Raw genomic sequence first — 18,236 nt, forward strand, 5'->3', positions numbered from 1 at the left:
TTTTTCTTCCACTGCCGGTCCGGCTCGGGCTATCTATGGTCCACTGCAAATTGATAGAGGCCAGCACAACGTCCTGCACACGAGCGCAGACGTTCCATCATATGAGCAGGATCCAATAGTACCGTCTTTAACAAATTGTTAGGAGACTTCGGCTGTCTTGTTAAACTACCAATCGGAAAATGTGGGTGTTCTGGAATGTCCGCAACCTAGAATAGTTTATCTGCGCAGAATACTGAATGTAACGCGGACCAGGCGCAGGAGGAGCTCCACGAGCTCGCGCTCGCGGGCGCCAAAGAGGGAAAGACGGTCCTGAGGCTGAAGCAGGGCGACCCGTTCATCTACGGCCGCGGCGGAGAGGAGGTGGCATACTTCAGGGAGCACGGCTTCGGCGACCGGGTCACGGTCCTGCCGGGCATCACTTCCTCGCTCAGCGCGCCGCTGTTTGCGGGGATTCCGCCCACGCAGCGGGACGTCGCCGATCAGGTCCTCGTCTGCACCGGCACGGGCAAGAAGGGCAAGCCGCCGGCGCCGCCCGGGTTCGTTGCCACAAGGACGGTCGTCTTCCTGATGGCGCTGCACCGGATCACCGGGCTGGTGCGAGAGTTGACGTGCTACCTCGAGACGGAGGAGCCGGAAGCGGCCGAAGGCAGGGGGGGCGGCGAGGTGAAGGAGACGCCGAAGAGGGCTCTGTGGCCGCCGAGTACGCCCTGCGCCGTCATCGAGAGAGCGAGCTGCCCTGACCAGAGGGTCATACGGACGACGTTGGAGCACGTGGCCGAGGCGATCGAGACGGAAGGAAGCAGACCGCCCGGCCTTCTCGTCGTCGGTCGGGCGTGCGAGGCGTTATATGAGAGGGAGAAGGGGCGGGCATGGGCTGTGGAAGATGGGTTCAAGGGGTTCGATTTCGATGAGCTTCTTGGGTTGTCATGAGCATCTTCTTGTTATGTCTAGGTAGTTATGGGAACGGGGTTTCACTGGTGCATGGCCTGGATCAAGAGGGGTACAGACAGACAGCATTGCGAGGCGCAGGAAACAGTTTTCAAGAATCTAAAAAAGAAATACTACCCTTCCTTCTTTAACTAAGTAAACTGTAAGTTAGCTGGCATGTTTAGCAGGCGCGATGATTATCGACTGCAGGAAGACCCAGAAAGGCTGCTCGTTGTCACACTCATGACCCAGGCGCAACTTCGCCCTCGCTGAAGACTGGGGCCTGAACAAGATTGGGGGGTTTTTTTTTATGGTCTTAACCGTGTAGCCAGATGCTGCGTGAGAATTCTGAAGAGGGGGAGGAGAATTCTCTTTTCGAGTAGTCGAACATTGTGATATGCGAGGACTGCTGAGGCCAGTGGATGCATGACTACAAGGTTCATATGCCCATTGATGCCCATTTGTTATATCAAGAGCAATTATGTTACTTGACTGTTCTTGAGAGCCGTATTAATGAATTATTATTCCGGACTCGAAACCGACTTCTGAGACTTCGTCACTTCAACCCCCTGAATCGACCTATCCCTCGATGAAGGCAAGGGATCGTGTATATTTGAAGGCTATGCATTTTGGGAAATCGCCAGCCTATTATGCTAGAAGCTTGAATTATTGTTTTCATGACACCTGTCCATTAGGCAGCTGTCGTGGAAGAGGGGACACTCAAATCACCGGGCAAATTCTCGCTCAAAGAATAACATTTTGTACAGTAATCAAATATCACTCCTCCAGGTTGTTTTAGGCTAATGCCAGTCGGTACTGAAGCGTTAAACAACGTGACATCGTCGTCTAGGGTTTATTATGCTCTATCAACCTAATCTCTCCAGCTATAATAAACCAGCATGTGAGAGACAATGTCAAGAAAATGTTGTAAGGGTAATTGCGTGATATATCTACAGTCAATTACAAAATCAGCAGAACATGGGATTGATATAGGTAAACGCCCAATTGTGGCTGATGGAAACGCCAGATCCCACGTGCAGGTTATTGTGTCAGATCTCACATCAGAACTCCTAGTCTTTAACGCTAATGCCTCTAGGGCAGACGCTCAATGCTGGTACCTAGTAGTAGCCCCTTTCAGCCACCACTTTCATTCCGACACACGCAAACTCCTCCAAACAACTTCCAACAAGAACTGGTCGACAACTCATTCCAAGCAAAAGTACATCAACTTCAAAATGACGGCCGGCAGTCGTGCGGCCCGGGCTCTTTCATTTCTCGAACTCCCGGTAGAGGTTCAAACTCATATCCTCCAGCAATTGGCCTACTTGCATCATCAGTCGATACGCGCGGTCCTGTTGACATGCAAACACCTCCACCAACTTGCATTGCCCTTGTCTGTCTACACCTACGAGAATGTCACCTCAAAGAACATGAGCCAGCACGCTCAGAAGCGCAGTCGCAATCTCGACTTCCTCCGGTACATCACCATAACAAAGCCCGAGCTTGCGCATAACGTGCGACGTATAAGCATTATACACGTCTCCACAAGCCTCATTTACCGGCTCGCCCCCACCAACAAAAGGCCGCTTGGGCCTACCAGCGATGAGATGGCTGTGTACACGGATTTAATAGATGCATCAGGTCTGTCCAGCCACATCGAGAATTGGGAGGCTGTCAGAGACGAGTGGCTGCGAGGTCTGGTCGACGGCTTGGTTGAGCAGCAAATTGGTCTTCTGCTACTTGCATGTCCGAGGCTCGAGACACTCAAACTTGGGACCCCGCTATCGCCTCGGCTGCTGCCTCGCCTTATCAGGGCGGCGGCGAGGCATGCAATGATTTCCACATCTGGAGCGCCTCCCGGGACCAACCGCCCCCTGCTTGACAGCTTGCGGCAATATTTTGGCGAGCCAGAAAGCCCAAAGACCTTGTTTCACTTCTTCAACATTGGCAAAGAATTCCTCCAACTGCCGCAGTTGCGGTCCTTCACCTGCCTTAGTCTGTCCAACAGTGGCCCGAACGGACACCTTTTCAATGAAGAAGCCAGTCCTCCAGGCTGCTCAAACGTCCAGGATATGACTTTGCTCGACACCAACGTTACGATAGAGGGGCTGAGAAGTCTCATATGGGCTTGCAGAGGGCTGAAATCATTCCATTGGACTCCAGGCGATAGTTCCTTCTCCGACATGCAGATCAAGCTGCCGGACCTTGCTCAGGCCTTGCTGCCGCATCGAGAGACTCTCCAGCACTTGTACATTGACTACCAAGACCGCTGGAGGGAAATGGACTGGTACCGCAAGCGGGAAAACTTCTTCATCGGCACGTTCCTGAAGGACATGACCTCGATGAAGACCCTACATATCGGCATGGAGGCTTTCATGGGGTTTACTGACCTCTGTACCATAGGCCACGAGCAGAGTTCGGTGCCCGAGGAGGAGCGGCTCACTGAAATTAACAAGACATCTCGACTTGTCAGCTATATTCCCCCGAGCCTCCAGTTCCTCGAGCTTCATGGCTGTACCCTGGATATAGTGCCTCATGTCCAGCATCTATTGAATCTACTTCAGACGGAAGAGACGTTTGCAAGCATGCGGAAGATACGCCTGCGTTTCAGTGCAGATCATATTGATGCCAGGGCCTTGGGTTTCACTTTCGACGCCAAACGGGTCGATTTTGGTTATTCGTTCCGCTTTCATTCCTCGAACCCGTAAATTCCAGTAATGAGTTGGTAGCAGGTTCTGGTCTCTTGCTGTATAGTCTACTCATTCGGAAACTATATAGCTCCCAGATATCATTTACTTAACGATAATAGGTTTGCTCCATCCAACCTCAGACACTTTTTCCTTGCCACTCACTCCATCCCCGATCCGATTAGAAAATTCATACTCTTCTCAGCCCGGTGGCTTGTTTGAAATGGTCGACTATCTCATTTGGAGGAGGCTCTGTATAATTCAGTCAAATCTTGTCCTATTAGTCATGGCAGTATACTGTCCGGAGTCAACACCTCCAATTTAGAGACAAACACAACAGAAACAAAATGAAAAAGGAGGAGCTAGAATCAGAAAGAGATAGTACATCTGCAACATTGGACTGAGTCTATAACGTGAAAAGGTATTGAAAGGACTCTAGATGGATTGATGCATCAAACAAAAGGGGTTGTCGAAGGCATGAATTCTCTGAGTCTAGTTGGTCTGGCTGGCTAGAAAGTGGCCAGTTTTATAGACTTCTGTGGTGCCTGACTCATACGTACGAATCAGTCAGAATGCTGTTCCAACAAAAGGTTCATATAGCCGTTATGTAACTACAACCTCGCTCTATCGGCCCTCGCCAGTCGCTTGTGGCTTTGGGAAAATGAATCATTCCCGTTAGCACCGACAGTGCCCAAGTTTAGCGCAAGGGCAAAACAGTAACACGACAGCAACAAACGTTGTTGATTTATCAAGGGGCTTATCCGTATTCAAATACGGGAACATAGGGTTAACTTGAACTCCCTGCTGTAATCTAGGCTGGCTCACTTGAACTTCCGTGTAAGTACCGTTGATTACCGCGAACTCATAGCAGCCGCCACGCCAACAGTGCTCGCAGGGACTGGACTTGACACCCCACTCAAGTTTCATCCCCATCAACCTTTCGCAAAGTGTTCAGCAATGACACGCGTCTGAATCGAGTGGGAAACGTATCTGAGGCTGCTCATAATCTCCCATATGGCATTGCCTCTGAATCCATTGACCAGCTCTTCTTGGTTGGAGGAAAGCGAAGTATACCCGCATGCGGATATACTTCCTGGCATCGCACCTTGACTGGACATCAAACGCTCTTTTTACACTGCTGGAGACTTCCATGGCAACGATGTTCTGGCTTTGTTGTAAACTTTGCAGGACAGAACAAGGTAGACCAACTGCTAATAGCACAGGGCTGGAAACTAACAAAAGCACAATGTGACGGCAAATCAGCATCAGCATTAGAATCAAGCCGCGAATTTCTTAGCAGACTATCCGAACTACATCTTGCCAAAACACTGAAGCGCAATGAGTGCCGGGGGGGTTAATGTGCGGAGATTGGTTGACATCGAGGAAAAGTACGACGTGCAGTCAAGAACGTGTTTAAATGCAACATGCCATCAGAACTATAACCGTAATTAATACTTAGTATAGACTCAGGACGTAACAAGGCCTGTACTAAACTACCTATCTGTATCACAAGCTTGATGCCACATGCCATCCTAACTCGACAGTGTTTAAACAGCGGCACACGCTCGCCCGCCAGTGGCATGGTATAAGAATTCCCGCAGCTGTTTACAAAGCCAAGTTCAGATCACCGCTAACGGTTCTTCAGACTTTTAGCTGAGTCTGACAGGTCAAGTATCATTATTCATGAGTACAAAGGTATTATTATCTCATAGATGCAACCCCAGGAGGCTCAGTACCAGGAAGAGCTTCCGCACAAGACGCAGAGATCTTCCCGCAGTGAACCGTGCCCTGTGTTCCACGAACGAAACTCAGCTCTGCTTTGGAGGTTGGCTCATAATGTTGACCCGAAATCAAATGGGACGATCTGCGGTCAGCATTGATAAGAGCCAAGTTTCGTACACCGGTTACCATGTGGTTTTAGCTGCAATGCTGGAAAAACAACGCTCTTGCTCAATTGGGATCTCTGCCACCTAATCTGTAGCCCATAGCAGCATCTGAAATAATGGACACATATTATAGTTCAACCGCCGCCTCGGTACTTAACCTAATGCAGAAAACAAACCATAATTTTAGTTGCTTCGTCAACATGCCGATTGATCATCAGAGGCTGGGCACGGCCCCGGTGGCAGGATTGATGAGTTGGATCAAACTCAAACACGGTGATTTACCGCTCATCAACCTGCTGATCATACCGTTTCGGCTGTGTTACCATGGCTCTGGGACAATTCTTCTGTCATATTGTCACCAACACACAATTTTTCCTACATTCTAGGCGGTTTGCACAGCATCAATGTAAGAGTAATGACTCAGGCAACTTCGATGTCTCATGAGCCAACGCTTTCCATTGAAAACACAAACGTTCTCTCTACGATCTTCGGAAGACGTACAAATGATTTCAGATCTCTGCACCTCAAATTGAACCAACTACCATGTTGAGTAAGAATGTGAGACTCTCCATCACGAAAAAGTACGGCCCTTTTGTACTTCAAACGGCAATTTCCGACAACCTCGCCAGTAATCTGAACTATGTTGTTGAACACTAATACAAGGCTGTCCCCCGTAGGGCGGCATAGGCACACATAAGTAACTATACACAGTCATAAATACACAGTGAAAGAATCAGACCAACACAATATGAGGTTTTAGAAGAAATACCATAGAGATAGCCGGGTATCTACCCTATTGTAGCAGTCGCAGCTCGCTAACGTCAGGGGTTTATGGTACCTCTATCTATTGACGTACTCATAACCTCTATATTTGGCAATAGGGTAGGGTAGATGCCCGGACATCTCCATGGAATTTCAGAAACCTTATATTGTGTTGTTGAGTACTGAGCATGGTGCTTTGATGGTTTCCCCCCTCCACTGTGTATGATCACTATTGTGTAACTGTGCGACCTCACGAGGGGACCGCCTTGTATCTTTGCCTATGTATCTACCTTACCTATTGAACGAAGTCGCAGGTGACAGCACAGTTCACACAGTTGGTTAAAACTCAAAAAGCCGGATTCTATTGGCATTTAACTAACGATTGCGCAGTCCAGTGCGTATGCCATTCCCTTTCTTTGATTATTCTTCTTGCACATCATGTGATCCCAGTCCCGGCCAGAATCAATTCGGACACACCCCTTCTATCTCCTCTCATGAGTTTGTTTAGTGTCACCAATTGGAGTATGGGACGGCGCAGCTCAAAACTCCCGTTCATACTTATTTCCACTATACTTGCTTTGAGCGTTATTGTAGTTCTCGGGCTTCTCAAGGCTTCATCCCATCCTTACATCATTGCTGCCTCCGACAGTGTCGGAGATAGAATCAAGGGCAAAGTTGACAACATTCCGAACCAGGTTCATTACGTCTGGGCTCAAAACGACGCCAGCGGCGATCTTCTTTTCACGTTTGAACAATATCTTTCTGTATACTCTGCATGGTACTATTGGAAACCAGACACCATTTATCTTCACACGAACGCTCACGAGACCACAATTGCTCGTGCGCGACAAGGGGTCGTCAGTAAATGGGCCATGCGCATGCTGGCGATCCCCGGCTTGAAGGTCAACCGGGTTGAGATGCCGACTACCACAAGGCACGGCGTTACGTTCAGCTTCAGGGAGCACACTTCGGATTTTGCGAGGGTTAGGGCGGTCCACGACTACGGCGGTGTGTACATAGACTTCGACATACAGCCCTTGCGAGACGTTGCTGTGCTGCGTAGAAGCGGATTCAATGCCATCAGCGGCCGACAAAAAGACAACAACCTGAACAGCGGTTCTTTTATGGCCAAGAAAGGCAGCAAAATGATTACGAAGTGGATGGATATGATGCACGAGGTCTACAATGGCGGTTGGACCACGCACAGCAACGATGCCCTCACGGCCGTTGCGCGCAGTCTCGTCCCGGACGCCGGGGAGATGCTCATCATGGACCGAGAGGCTTTTGCGCCCATGGGCTGGTTATTCGAAGACGCCCGTGAGTTGTTTGGCCTTCACAACGACACGGCCTCCCCTTTGGAGCATCACGTACCGGGACAACGTTTACCCTCTTACGACGACAGCCAGCGCCCAACGTGGGCACGAGACTTTTCTGCGTCATACCTCATCCATAGCTTCACTCCAGACTGGAGCCTCAATCCGGTTCCCGAGGTCACCGAAATAACTCCAGCATACGTTCTGCACAGACGGAGCAATTTCGCCTGCGCTACGTACCCAGTTGTACGAGACATGTATCACAAAGGGCTCGTGACGCTGGAAGATGAGGAGGTGTGAATGAAGCAGATTTCTCCCAAGATGCTCATTCAGCATTTGTACGTTTTTATTTATGTCATTTTTATGACATTTTGGTCGCAGGCGGTCATTTCTGAAAGTGGGAGACGGCGGAAAATCAGGGCCTGTGCTGGACGTTTAAAGCAGGTGTTGATTATCACTATGATGGGACATCCCTAATCACACATACGTATGGGTAGGATTGTGTGGTGTTGCTTGTTGTATTGTGGTTGTATCTAGACTTTTGGCACTGGCCTGTTGGCATACCCTTGTCGGGGAAGGGTGGATACTGCCGGGAGGCGGTGTGTCACGTGAATATCACGTGACCAACCTTTCCCGGAACACATCCCCCATGTGCCAACAGCAGGTGTTCCATGGGTGTGCCATTGTAGAATCCTGCTTCAATGTCGACTTGTTGCCAGAGATTTTCTTGATGCAGTTGAAACCTTTGGGAGGCTCACAGCTCGGAAAATACGCAGTCTTACATGGTTACCGGTATTTATATGGCCCCCTTCTGGTATTTTCACAGCCTACCCGCCACCACCGCCACAATACACCCAAATAACACATTCCATCACCCTAACATAACCAACTAACCCAGACCCTAACCTAGACCCTAGCTACTAACCCTACGCATCTTTTATATATACTTTTAAAGATGCGTAGGGTTAGTAGTTAGGATGGTTAGGGTCTGGGTTAGTTGGTTATGTTAGGGTGATGGAATGGAATATAGTATTCCTAACGGGACTAATAAAGATAGGAAAGAGACTAGCCTAGATGGGCTTAGAGGGCCATGAAAGTACTAAAAGGGGGCTGTGAAAATACCTGTAACCGTCTCACATGACATGGCTATCGGCATCTGGGTCCGTTCTGGTAGCCAGCCCAATGTCTATTCCGGCAACTTTGTTACAAACTGTTAATAACAACAACAACAACAACAACAACAGCGAAGCGGGGACAACTCAGACTGCACCATCAGATCTACGTTGTCTATTGAAAGCCAGAGCAACGCCGCCATGTCCAAAGGGCTGCAAGCTGAGACTCACCAGTCGTTTAACACCGGCATAGTAAGAGGAAACCAAGGTTTTACGTTGGCGGTTCGTCACAGCTGCAATGCACCATGTGGTTCGCATCTCCGCTGCGGCAAGTAACAAACGTCGAAAGTTTAGCAGCAATACGAGAAGATCATCCCTACCAACCCACCGCCCCTTGTTCTTGGTGTTGACCGCCAGCCGCCAGCGCGGCGCTACAACGTTACAGTCAGGGTTAGCGCAAGCATACCTCCGCACGCTCCGTACGGCATAGTTTGCACGAATCCCGGTCCCGACAAGTGACTAGGATAGCGGATCGTCGTCTTCTATTTCTGGTCACTTCCAAGGTGTGGAACCCCGTATGCATTATAGACTAATCTGCAAGCAGTCTGCTCAGCGGGCCTCTGGTGTTTGTCCCTTGTCGACCGGCCCTGAATTTCCCTCGCTGGGGCCAGAGCACTACCTACGGCTTTTTGGGCTCTGCTGGACAGGCATTCCCCACAGAATGACCCTCTAGTCCTCTGCCCAAGTGCTGGTGACGTCGAAATCACCAGCCTTATTCGCCTAGCTGGGCGGAACCCCCTACTTGGCAGCAGTGCCGGCCTCCGCGACTCCAACCGGAATCATCTATAAAAGACCGTTGCGCTTCTTCTAGATGGATTGTATCACACCAATCCCCAACCTACAAGTTCAATACAACCAAGCACCACAAGACCTTCTCTACTTCTCTCCATCTTTAGTCTCTTCAAAATGAAGTTCACTCTCGCCACCGTTGTTGCTCTCTTCGGCGCCTCTGCCATCGCCGCCCCAACTCCTCAAGATGACGGCGCCCCTTCCGAGAACATTGATATCTCGAACCTTTCCGTTCGCAGACAAGAGAACGGCACGGTGACCCACGTCAGCTTCAATCTCTCTGGCGACGATGCACAGGGTCTCCTTTGCAGCGCCGATACTGGCGTTCCCTCCAATGTCATCACCTGCGGCGATTTCAAATATAGCTTCAGCGTCCAGAAGGGCAACGAGACCGACTACGCTCTGAGCATCTACCACACGTTCGCCCCTGGGTAAGTTCCTCCTCATCAACGAGTTGCACACCGTTCCGACGAGCAAATCACTAATACGAGTCTTACAGCGTTGGTTACTGGGGCCAGGGTGATGTCTTGACGTACTGCCATGCCGGTGGTCTTGGTGACCTTCTCTGCGACCAGGTCAACCCTACGACGATTGTCATCAACAGCAACCCCCTTGCCGTCAACGCTTAAGTGCTCGGTGACGCCTTCACACGGTCTCGGTGACCTCTGTGACCAGGCCAACGATACGACTATCGTCATCAACAGCAAAACCCCCTTACCTTCGACCCTCAGCCATTCCCATTGAAGTAATGGCTTCTTGTTTATAATTCTAATGTATACATAGAATCAGTGCAATATATACATCACACTTGAAACTTTCTGGTGTGCCCACTAGCCATTGACGGCCTTGGAACGTCATCATATTTTTTGTGTCTATGAAATGCGGTTGTCCCAATGGAGCTTGCCAACGAAAGCTGGCAGGTTGGGAACTATAAAGATGATGGCTTCAGTACATCAAGCACGCTCGCTTGTCATCCATTACGATTGCAGCAGCGATCCGACACTTACCGACTCCCGATTGGTCAAATCGACATTTCAAGTCCCTTGGAAATATATCATGGACGGTTCAGATGATGAAGATTTGGCTAAAGAGGCACTAAATTCAAGTGGACGTGACATTGAGGCATCAGGCCCGCTAGTCATGACTTCTGGTTAGCAATACAGTACGGAGTACACTGAATAATAAAGAGGCCGGTTGTCGCGGTTGAAAACATCTTATCCTGATTGAGGTCAAGAACTAGGTTTTGCGTATTTAGATTCCGTCGGATTCAAAATACTGCTGGGGAACCATATGATGTCATTTCCAAATCTCATGTGAAGAGATAACTAGGCTTACAGCGACTTGGCTATCGGCTAGATTTGGGAGACTGCTCATGCACCATCTTGCAGCCATCAATCTCATAGAGTCGTCCTACTTTCTCTTGTATGGGGTCGTTGCGGGAATATGCCAGGACAGAAGATGGCGAAAAAAGAGGCAAAGTCTCTTTCGGGGGTTTTTTTTTAGGAGGACGACGGCGACCGGAACAAACGGAAAGATACAGATCTGCCTCTGACTACATAGTAGCGACGAGTAGGTACCGTCCGCACTCGTCAGTTTCGTAAACCACTTGCAATCAGGCTAAATACGTCAGCAGGAGGTTTAGGTGCAAGCCTGGCTGGCTGGGTATAGGTGGATTGACCGCCTGCTATCTTCAGTTTAGTGCAATGTTTATACACTAGCTTCTAATAGTAATTCTCTAGCTATATTCAGCTAGCCCGCCTACTGGTTGCTTACGAAACCGACGAGTGCGGACGGTAATCAATTACCAGCAGGACCAAAGGCTGCCGGGGTAGGCCCGGCGGCCGGGAAAAGGTACGCCCTTCCGTCGAGTGTGCCCCGCCTTACCTAATCCGGGTATCTGAGCATTGGAGGCGGCCAGGGTGAGGTAGGCACGAGCAGTTGCGTAGCTGTGGGAGCCTCTGGCCAAACCTCAACCTAGCCTCACCTCCCCGACCACAATCCCCCGCCCCCCGAATCCCAACCCCGACGCTCCTCACGACTTCACGATCCGAGTACGCGCAATCCTCCCCGGACGAAGACGACGCCCCGAAGATAATCGCCCAAAATGTCGGACGGCGCCCTGAAGCCCGAGAAGGACTTCTCGAAGGAGACGGACAAGCAGATCCCAGAGGCTGAGAAGCTCGCGGAGGTTGGCCCACCCATTGTTTGGAGCTTGCAAAACTTTTCCTAATTGGAGTATAGAGTGACATCTCGGCCGCCATTGAGAAGCTGAGTGTCCTAGAGAAGCAGACCCGCCAGGTAAGCCACTTGTCCCTCTTCCCTGTCCGAGGCGTGCGTCATGACAACATGCTAACGGACCGCAGTCCTCAGATCTTGCGTCGACATCTCGTATACTCATCGCCATTGTGAACATCGCCAAGAATGCTGGTGACTGGAGCTTGATGAACGAGCAGGTCTTGATTCTGTCCAAGAAGCATGGCCAGCTCAAGCAAGCTATTACGAAGATGGTCCAGGCCGTGATGAGCTTCCTCGACTCTACCCCCAACCTCGAAACTAAGCTTTCTGTTATTGAGACACTGCGGACAGTAACCGAAGGCAAGATCTTTGTCGAAGTCGAGCGCGCGCGCATCACCAAGACCCTGTCCGACATCAAGAAGGAGCAGGGTGACCTGAAGGCGGCAACGGACATTCTGTGCGAGCTGCAGGTGGAGACTTTCGGCTCCATGGACCGCCGGGAGAAGACTGAGTTTATTCTCGCACAAGTCGCTCTTTGTATCGAGGTTGGAGACTGGACTCAAGCCAGCATCCTTAGCCGCAAGATCAGCACTCGCTACCTGTCACGAAAGCCGAAGAAGACCCCCGAGCAACTGGAGAAGGAGAAGAAGGAGCGCGAGAAGAAGAAGGCGAGAGGCGAGGAGGTTCCCGAGGAGAAGGAGGACGACACAACCGACCTGAAGCTTCGGTACTACGAGCAGCAGATCATCCTTGCGAAGCACGATGACAAGTACCTCGACGTGTGCAAGCACTACCGCCAGGTGCTCGACACCGAGGCGGTCGAAGAAGACCCCAAGAAGCTTCACCCCGTAAGTACTCCCAGGTTGCCTTGACCAGGCTCATCCGCTGACCCATAATGCTTGACAGGTCCTGCAACGCATCATCTACTTCGTCATCCTTGCCCCGCACGACAACGAACAGCACGATTTGCTCCACAGAATCCAGAAGGATTCCAGAATCAGCCAAGTCTCTCAAGAGGCCGATCTCCTCAAGCTCTTCACCGTCCACGAGCTCATGCGCTGGCCCGAGGTTTCCAAGACTTTTGGCCCTCACCTCTGTGAGACCGATGTGTTTGATGCGCAGCCCGGCCAGTCCGATGACGAGAAGGCCCATCAACGCTGGCTGGATCTCCGTAAGAGAGTCATCGAGCACAACGTTCGGGTGGTCGCCAAGTACTATACTCGCATCCAGACCCAGCGCCTCACCCAGCTCCTGGATCTCACCGAGGACGAGACAGAGAAGTACATCAGCGAACTGGTCACGTCAAAGACGATCTATGCCAAGATCGACCGTCCCGCGCGTATCGTGAGCTTCGCGAAGCCTAGAGACGCGGATGACATCCTGAACGAGTGGAGCTCCAACATGAAGAGCTTGTTGGGCCACCTGGAGCGGATCGATCATCTCATCACCAAGGAGGAGATGATGGCCAGCATCCAGCCGGGAGCCTCAAAGTCCGGCAAGGGAAAGGCGACAAAGGCGCATTAAACGGCTGATGGGTCGTTGGGGTCATGACACTTGAGATACGGCGTGTAATTGTAGAGCAACTACCCTAGAAGAAGGCAATGAACCGGGCTGGGATGTTGCAAAATCGTGCTTCGGTCTGTTCTTTGATCGACTATGTTTTCTAAGGTCCCTTTCTGTGCCAACACGTCAAATCGTTTACTCGTAACTGCCGTGCCCGTTTATGGTTCTACATGTTGCTCTTGGCCGATTCCTCGTCGGCAATCTTTTTAATGAAGCCAATCAGTGGCATAGCCCACTCCTTGGAGATGGGCACATAGTGGCCCCCAGGATGCACAACGACCATGGGGTTCTCACAGCGATCCACCAGCCCTTGGCTCCGCGACTCCTCCACCACGGTGTCGAGGCTGCCGTGGAAGTGCAGCGTAGGTGTCTTGATTTTGGGGTCGTAAGCCCATTGCAGCTCCTCGGGGGGCGCGTAGAAGCCCGAGTAGATGACGGCGAACTTGAGCGGCCGCCCGCCGTTGGCCTCCCTGAGGGCATGCACGGGCGCCCGCAGGATCTCGGGGATCTTGTCGTCGGGGCGGTGCGGCGTCTCAAGCATGGCGGCCAGCAGCGAGGCGAAGGCGCCACCCTGGCTGAAGCCTAGCACGCCGTCGACGCCGCCGCCGCCGGCCTCGCGCACTGCATTGGCAACAGTGTTGATGCCCTCGGCAAGGAAACGGTAAGAGCCTGAGGCTTCGTCCTTGCGCCACCAGGCCCAGGAGTCGATGTCCTGGTCCTCCCCGCCGCCCTCCTCATCCGGGACGAAGCCGGGGATGTCGCGCGGGGAGAGCCTGTTCGGACCCGTAGGGTAGAAGAGGAAGGGAACGAGGTTGAAGGGGCCCAGGGACTTGGTGATGAGTTTCTCGAGGGCGCGGGTCTTGGAGCGGAAGAGGGGGCCCGATTGGGTGTATCCTTAAGAGTGTTAGTGAGATGTGTTTTCAAATCAGTCGTCTGCGTGAGTGGGGTAGGTGTTCACGCTGAGCCCCCCTCCCCTTCCCCCATCACTCATGCTAGACGATGCAAGTGATGGAACACATATCTTACCGTGGAGCATAAGAATCTTGATCTCCCGCTTCCCGTTGGACTTCTTCGCTGCCGCGCCGCTAGGCGTTGACCCGTTGGTCGTTGACATTTCGCAGTGAAAGATGTGAGCAAACTGGTTTCGAAATTTGGCGCAAGGTCTAGAACCGAGAAGCAAAGAGTTGACTCGGAAGCAAAGCACGGGTCTCATGTGTGTTTGTATCTATGGTGTTATTGGAAGGGCGTAAAGCGAGGCCGGGAGAGCGACGGGACAAGAGGTGTGGATTCGTCATAATCCACACTGACTCTTCGCCGAAACCAAGGTGGATGGGAAACGGCGATAAGCAACCCGCTCAACTGAACGACCAAACCATATCACACTTCCAAGATCACATATTCGGAGCATGCAAATATTTGACATTACCAGGGCTTCTCCGAGTCTTGAACATTTTTTGGGAGGTTGTTGAGGCTATTGATGTCACGTGATCGAGAACCACGTATGTCCGAGCCCCTCGATCATTTAGGTCCAGCAACCGCGACGTCACCGTAAACATTGCCAATTGAAACCATTCGCGGCCCTCTTCGTAGTATCTGAAGCGAAATCCATTGGTTTCACTACACACACATAAGAGTCGCTTCACAAAGCTCTAGTGAGCATTTCACCGTCTCCGATGCTGCAGAAGTTATCCTCGACATATGACCCCTCGGTCTCCAGGCACCATCTCGACAGATGTAGGATAAACAAATTAGTACAACAGCTCAATTGACGGCGAGCCGTGTGTCTATGGTACAGCGTCCATGAAGATATACGTGTTGGCGGGTCTTTCCATCCTCGACACGTTCCCCAAATGCTCGGTCTTGTCTATGCATAGCCCCGGACTGTTCCATCGCGAACTTAGTGAGCCTTCTTGGCGAGGGGGTTGCGGGCGTCGTTCTTCCACTCGTCGGCTGCATCCCCATATTAGTCTTGAATGACCTGGAAGGGTCGGCTGGTGCGACGTACACTTCATCATGGCGTTCTGAGCCGAGTTGATGCCGTAGGCGATGACCAGACCTGCAAAACATATCAGTCCCTGTTGCGTCCCTCGGTCGATGCTACTCGTCGTTTTTCGATCTCGTGATTACGAAGTCGTTTCGCTCGTGTTACGAGGGCTCAATTGGGGGAGACTCGGACATACCGGCAGCGAAGAAAGGCGCCATCGGCTTAACTGCAAGGGAGGTCAGCAATTGATTGCACGGCGGACACACATGGGGGACGGGCGGCGCGCGACACGTACGGACGGGCGTGGGGTACTTCTTGAGTGCGCGAGCTCCGAGCCAAGTCATCTTGACGGTTGTGATGTGGGTTGTAGGGGGTGGAAGAAGTTGAGAGTCTGGATGGGCGGGCGATATTCGGAGGTTCGATGTGAAGCTATCAGAACGAGCCTTTTTCCTCCGATTGAGCTTTCGGCGGTTGGACCCGTAGCCGACCGTTGCAGCCTCAGGCCAAAACTGTGAAGAAGGGCCTCGTCCGTTTGTGGTCCAGAAAGCGCACGGCCCAAGCGTCGCCAGGTCTCGGAACTGAAACGGAACCACGCAGGAATGTTTCTCCGTCGCTCTCATGCACCCCGGCCGCTTATGTGACATCATTCGACTCTTCTCCGCATCTGGGCGCATTTGGAGGCGCTACGTACCCACATCTCTCACCGGCACCAAGCTCCAGCTCCATCCCCCAGTTCCGCCGTCTGGGAGGGCCACTGGGCCCTCGGCTTCAGCTCTCCCCAGGTTTGGGGGGCACGAGACGGGCCAAGTTAACTTGGGAACCTTGGATTGGGATTGGCGTGGTGGTGGTGCCAGACCCCGAACATAGTGCAGCAAGCCAAACTTCTCATCTCTTGTGTCACCCCCATCTGGTCCCTGCCACACACACCTCCTGCACCTCCTGAAGCTCCCTCACTTCTCTCTCTCCTCCTTACCATAGGTAATACCTACTCATACTGTAAAGTGCGGGGAATCTGCAGAGAATCAGAGACACGCACCACGTTTGCACGGTTGTTGCCCGACCTCTTTCTCGCCTTCATCCAATTACAACCATCCCATTAACTAGTCTCCCGCTGCAAGCACGGGCGAGACCACCACAACCTTGACAACTTTGCCGCTACCTACCTTACCTACCTACCTTACCCACCTACCTACCAGACGGGATACCTCCTGACTGCTACCATTCCCCGACGAGACCAGACCGTGTGTACGAACCGTCTGGCGCCGCCGCCGCCGTCTCCTTGTGCACAGTCGATTTGCTCCCCGTTCTGTAATAGCCCCCCCTGCTCTCGGGTGCTTCCTGCTTCTTGTCGATCAAGACGTGTCGAATCTGCTCTACCTACTTCTTCCTTCACATCCCAGTACCAGAGGCTTGTTCTTGCAAAACAAAGAGCACGTTTGTCACCTTCTGTTCAAGTCGACAACGTACCTCGTTTAGTAAAAGAGACACCTCTCGGTCACCACTTCCATTTATCCTTCTACATACAACAAACCGACACCCCGTTTGCCCCATACACCCCCTCACCGAAAAGATGTTGAGCCAGCGATTGGTGCGAGCGGCCGGCGCGGCAACCCCGCGATCCGCGCTGCGAGCATTCAGTTCGACGAGCCAACAGCTCAAGGTGCCCTCCATGGCCGACGTAACCCCCGCGCCCCAGAGCGTCGCGTCTTTCAACGAGAAGTCCAAGCAGTTCCGAGAGCAGTTGGTTGAGCAAAAGAAGCAGCGGGAAGCAAGTGCGTACACTCGATCATCCTTCCCCTCCCCTTCCGCTTCTGGATCCGCCCAGGACTTGGGCTCATCTGCGAGTGCTACTTCAGGACAGAAGGCCGAAGCCTCTCAAGAGCCTCCGCGCAAGGCCGGTCCCCTGACCAACCTCATCTACGGCACTAAGGAGGGTCGCGAGCTCGACGCCCAGCTCGAGGCCAGCTTCAGCCAAGTCCTCGCCCGAGGCAAGTACGTCCACTCGATCGTCTTCCACGAGGTCAAGCCCGACAAGGTCGACGAGTACACCAAGCTCGTTGGCAGCTGGTACCCGCGCATGGCTTCCATGCCCGAGAATAAGGTCAATTTGGTTGGAAGCTGGAGGACCGAGGTTGGAGACTGTGACACTTTTGGTATGTTAGCTCGCGACCCCCACCCCCTATGCGGAAGCGGAACCAGTTGCTAATATTAGGCCGGCAGTCCACATCTGGGAGTATCAGCGCTACCAGGGTTATCACGAGTCCATCCACAACATTGGCTCGCACCCCGACTTCGCCGAGTTCGACAAGAAGCTCAAGAGCCTCATCACCTCGAAGAAGACGTCTCTCATGCAGGAGTTCTCCTTCTGGCCCACCACGCCACCCCGGCAGCTTGGCGGCGTTTTCGAGCTGAGATCATACACACTACACCCTGGTAACCTCCTCGAGTGGGAGACCCACTGGAGACGGGGCCTCAAGGCGAGACGCGAGGTCATGGAGGGCGTTGGTGCTTGGTTCGTGCAGATAGGAGATCTCAACACTGTCCACCACCTTTGGCAGTTCGCCAACCTCGAGGAGCGCAAGATCCGCCGCGAGAAGAGCTGGAGTGTCGAGGGCTGGAGCGAGACAGTTCACAAGACTGTCCCGCTGATTCAGACCATGAAGTCCAGGATCCTGATCCCCATGCCCTGGTCTCCGGTGGCATGAGGCGGGAGCTGTTTTGGCTGCTTGGGTTTGATCAACCACCTCAGTGGCTTGTGCAGCTTCACATGCCTCGATCTGTCAATCCCGAGCCGCCTTCCCCTTACCGACGTTGACGTGGTCTACCTACCTTGTTACAAATACGACACGGAAGCTTGATCAGTCCGGTTCGTGTCTGCTTGCCAAAGCACTTGGAGAATCGAATTTATGGATTGGGAT

At 52.2% G+C, this 18,236-nt stretch overlaps 8 protein-coding genes across 8 annotated transcripts in view; 6 read left to right on the forward strand and 2 right to left on the reverse strand.

Moving 5' to 3' along the window:
* GLRG_07612 (tetrapyrrole methylase) overlaps positions 1-930 on the forward strand; it is a gene marked incomplete at both ends in the record, with an annotated part of 2,105 nt that extends 1,175 nt beyond the window's left edge. Inside the window, one exon of the mRNA XM_008098427.1 lies at positions 216-930. Within this exon, the coding sequence (XP_008096618.1) occupies positions 216-930 (715 nt within the window). The remainder of the gene's footprint in view (positions 1-215) is intronic.
* Positions 931-2,162: 1,232 nt separating this feature from the next.
* Positions 2,163-3,635, forward strand: GLRG_07613 (F-box domain-containing protein; the record flags this gene model as incomplete). Its single annotated transcript, XM_008098428.1, has 1 exon — positions 2,163-3,635. One exon carries the CDS (start codon positions 2,163-2,165, stop codon positions 3,633-3,635), a length of 1,473 nt encoding a protein of 490 aa, XP_008096619.1.
* Positions 3,636-6,786: 3,151 nt separating this feature from the next.
* Positions 6,787-7,875, forward strand: GLRG_07614 (uncharacterized protein; the record flags this gene model as incomplete). Its single annotated transcript, XM_008098429.1, has 1 exon — positions 6,787-7,875. One exon carries the CDS (start codon positions 6,787-6,789, stop codon positions 7,873-7,875), a length of 1,089 nt encoding a protein of 362 aa, XP_008096620.1.
* Positions 7,876-9,653: 1,778 nt separating this feature from the next.
* GLRG_07615 (uncharacterized protein) lies at positions 9,654-10,165 on the forward strand (the record flags this gene model as incomplete). The annotated part of the gene is made up of 2 exons (XM_008098430.1): positions 9,654-9,967; positions 10,036-10,165. The coding sequence occupies 2 exons, from the start codon at positions 9,654-9,656 to the stop codon at positions 10,163-10,165; spliced, it is 444 nt and encodes a 147-aa protein (XP_008096621.1).
* Positions 10,166-11,640: 1,475 nt separating this feature from the next.
* GLRG_07616 (PCI domain-containing protein) lies at positions 11,641-13,295 on the forward strand (the record flags this gene model as incomplete). The annotated part of the gene is made up of 4 exons (XM_008098431.1): positions 11,641-11,724; positions 11,778-11,834; positions 11,900-12,619; positions 12,678-13,295. 4 exons carry the CDS (start codon positions 11,641-11,643, stop codon positions 13,293-13,295), a joined length of 1,479 nt encoding a protein of 492 aa, XP_008096622.1.
* A 205-nt stretch (positions 13,296-13,500) lies between these two features.
* GLRG_07617 (serine hydrolase) lies at positions 13,501-14,448 on the reverse strand (the record flags this gene model as incomplete). The annotated part of the gene is made up of 2 exons (XM_008098432.1): positions 13,501-14,228; positions 14,361-14,448. 2 exons carry the CDS (start codon positions 14,446-14,448, stop codon positions 13,501-13,503), a joined length of 816 nt encoding a protein of 271 aa, XP_008096623.1.
* A 783-nt stretch (positions 14,449-15,231) lies between these two features.
* GLRG_07618 (ATP synthase subunit J) lies at positions 15,232-15,662 on the reverse strand (the record flags this gene model as incomplete). The annotated part of the gene is made up of 4 exons (XM_008098433.1): positions 15,232-15,284; positions 15,340-15,390; positions 15,515-15,544; positions 15,614-15,662. 4 exons carry the CDS (start codon positions 15,660-15,662, stop codon positions 15,232-15,234), a joined length of 183 nt encoding a protein of 60 aa, XP_008096624.1.
* Positions 15,663-16,888: 1,226 nt separating this feature from the next.
* On the forward strand, positions 16,889-18,023 carry GLRG_07619 (uncharacterized protein; the record flags this gene model as incomplete). The annotated part of the gene is made up of 2 exons (XM_008098434.1): positions 16,889-17,471; positions 17,539-18,023. The coding sequence occupies 2 exons, from the start codon at positions 16,889-16,891 to the stop codon at positions 18,021-18,023; spliced, it is 1,068 nt and encodes a 355-aa protein (XP_008096625.1).
* Between the last annotated feature and the right edge of the window lie 213 nt (positions 18,024-18,236).

Source organism: Colletotrichum graminicola (genome assembly GCF_000149035.1).
Source record: "Colletotrichum graminicola M1.001 genomic scaffold supercont1.33, whole genome shotgun sequence".
NCBI lineage: Eukaryota > Fungi > Ascomycota > Sordariomycetes > Glomerellales > Glomerellaceae > Colletotrichum > Colletotrichum graminicola.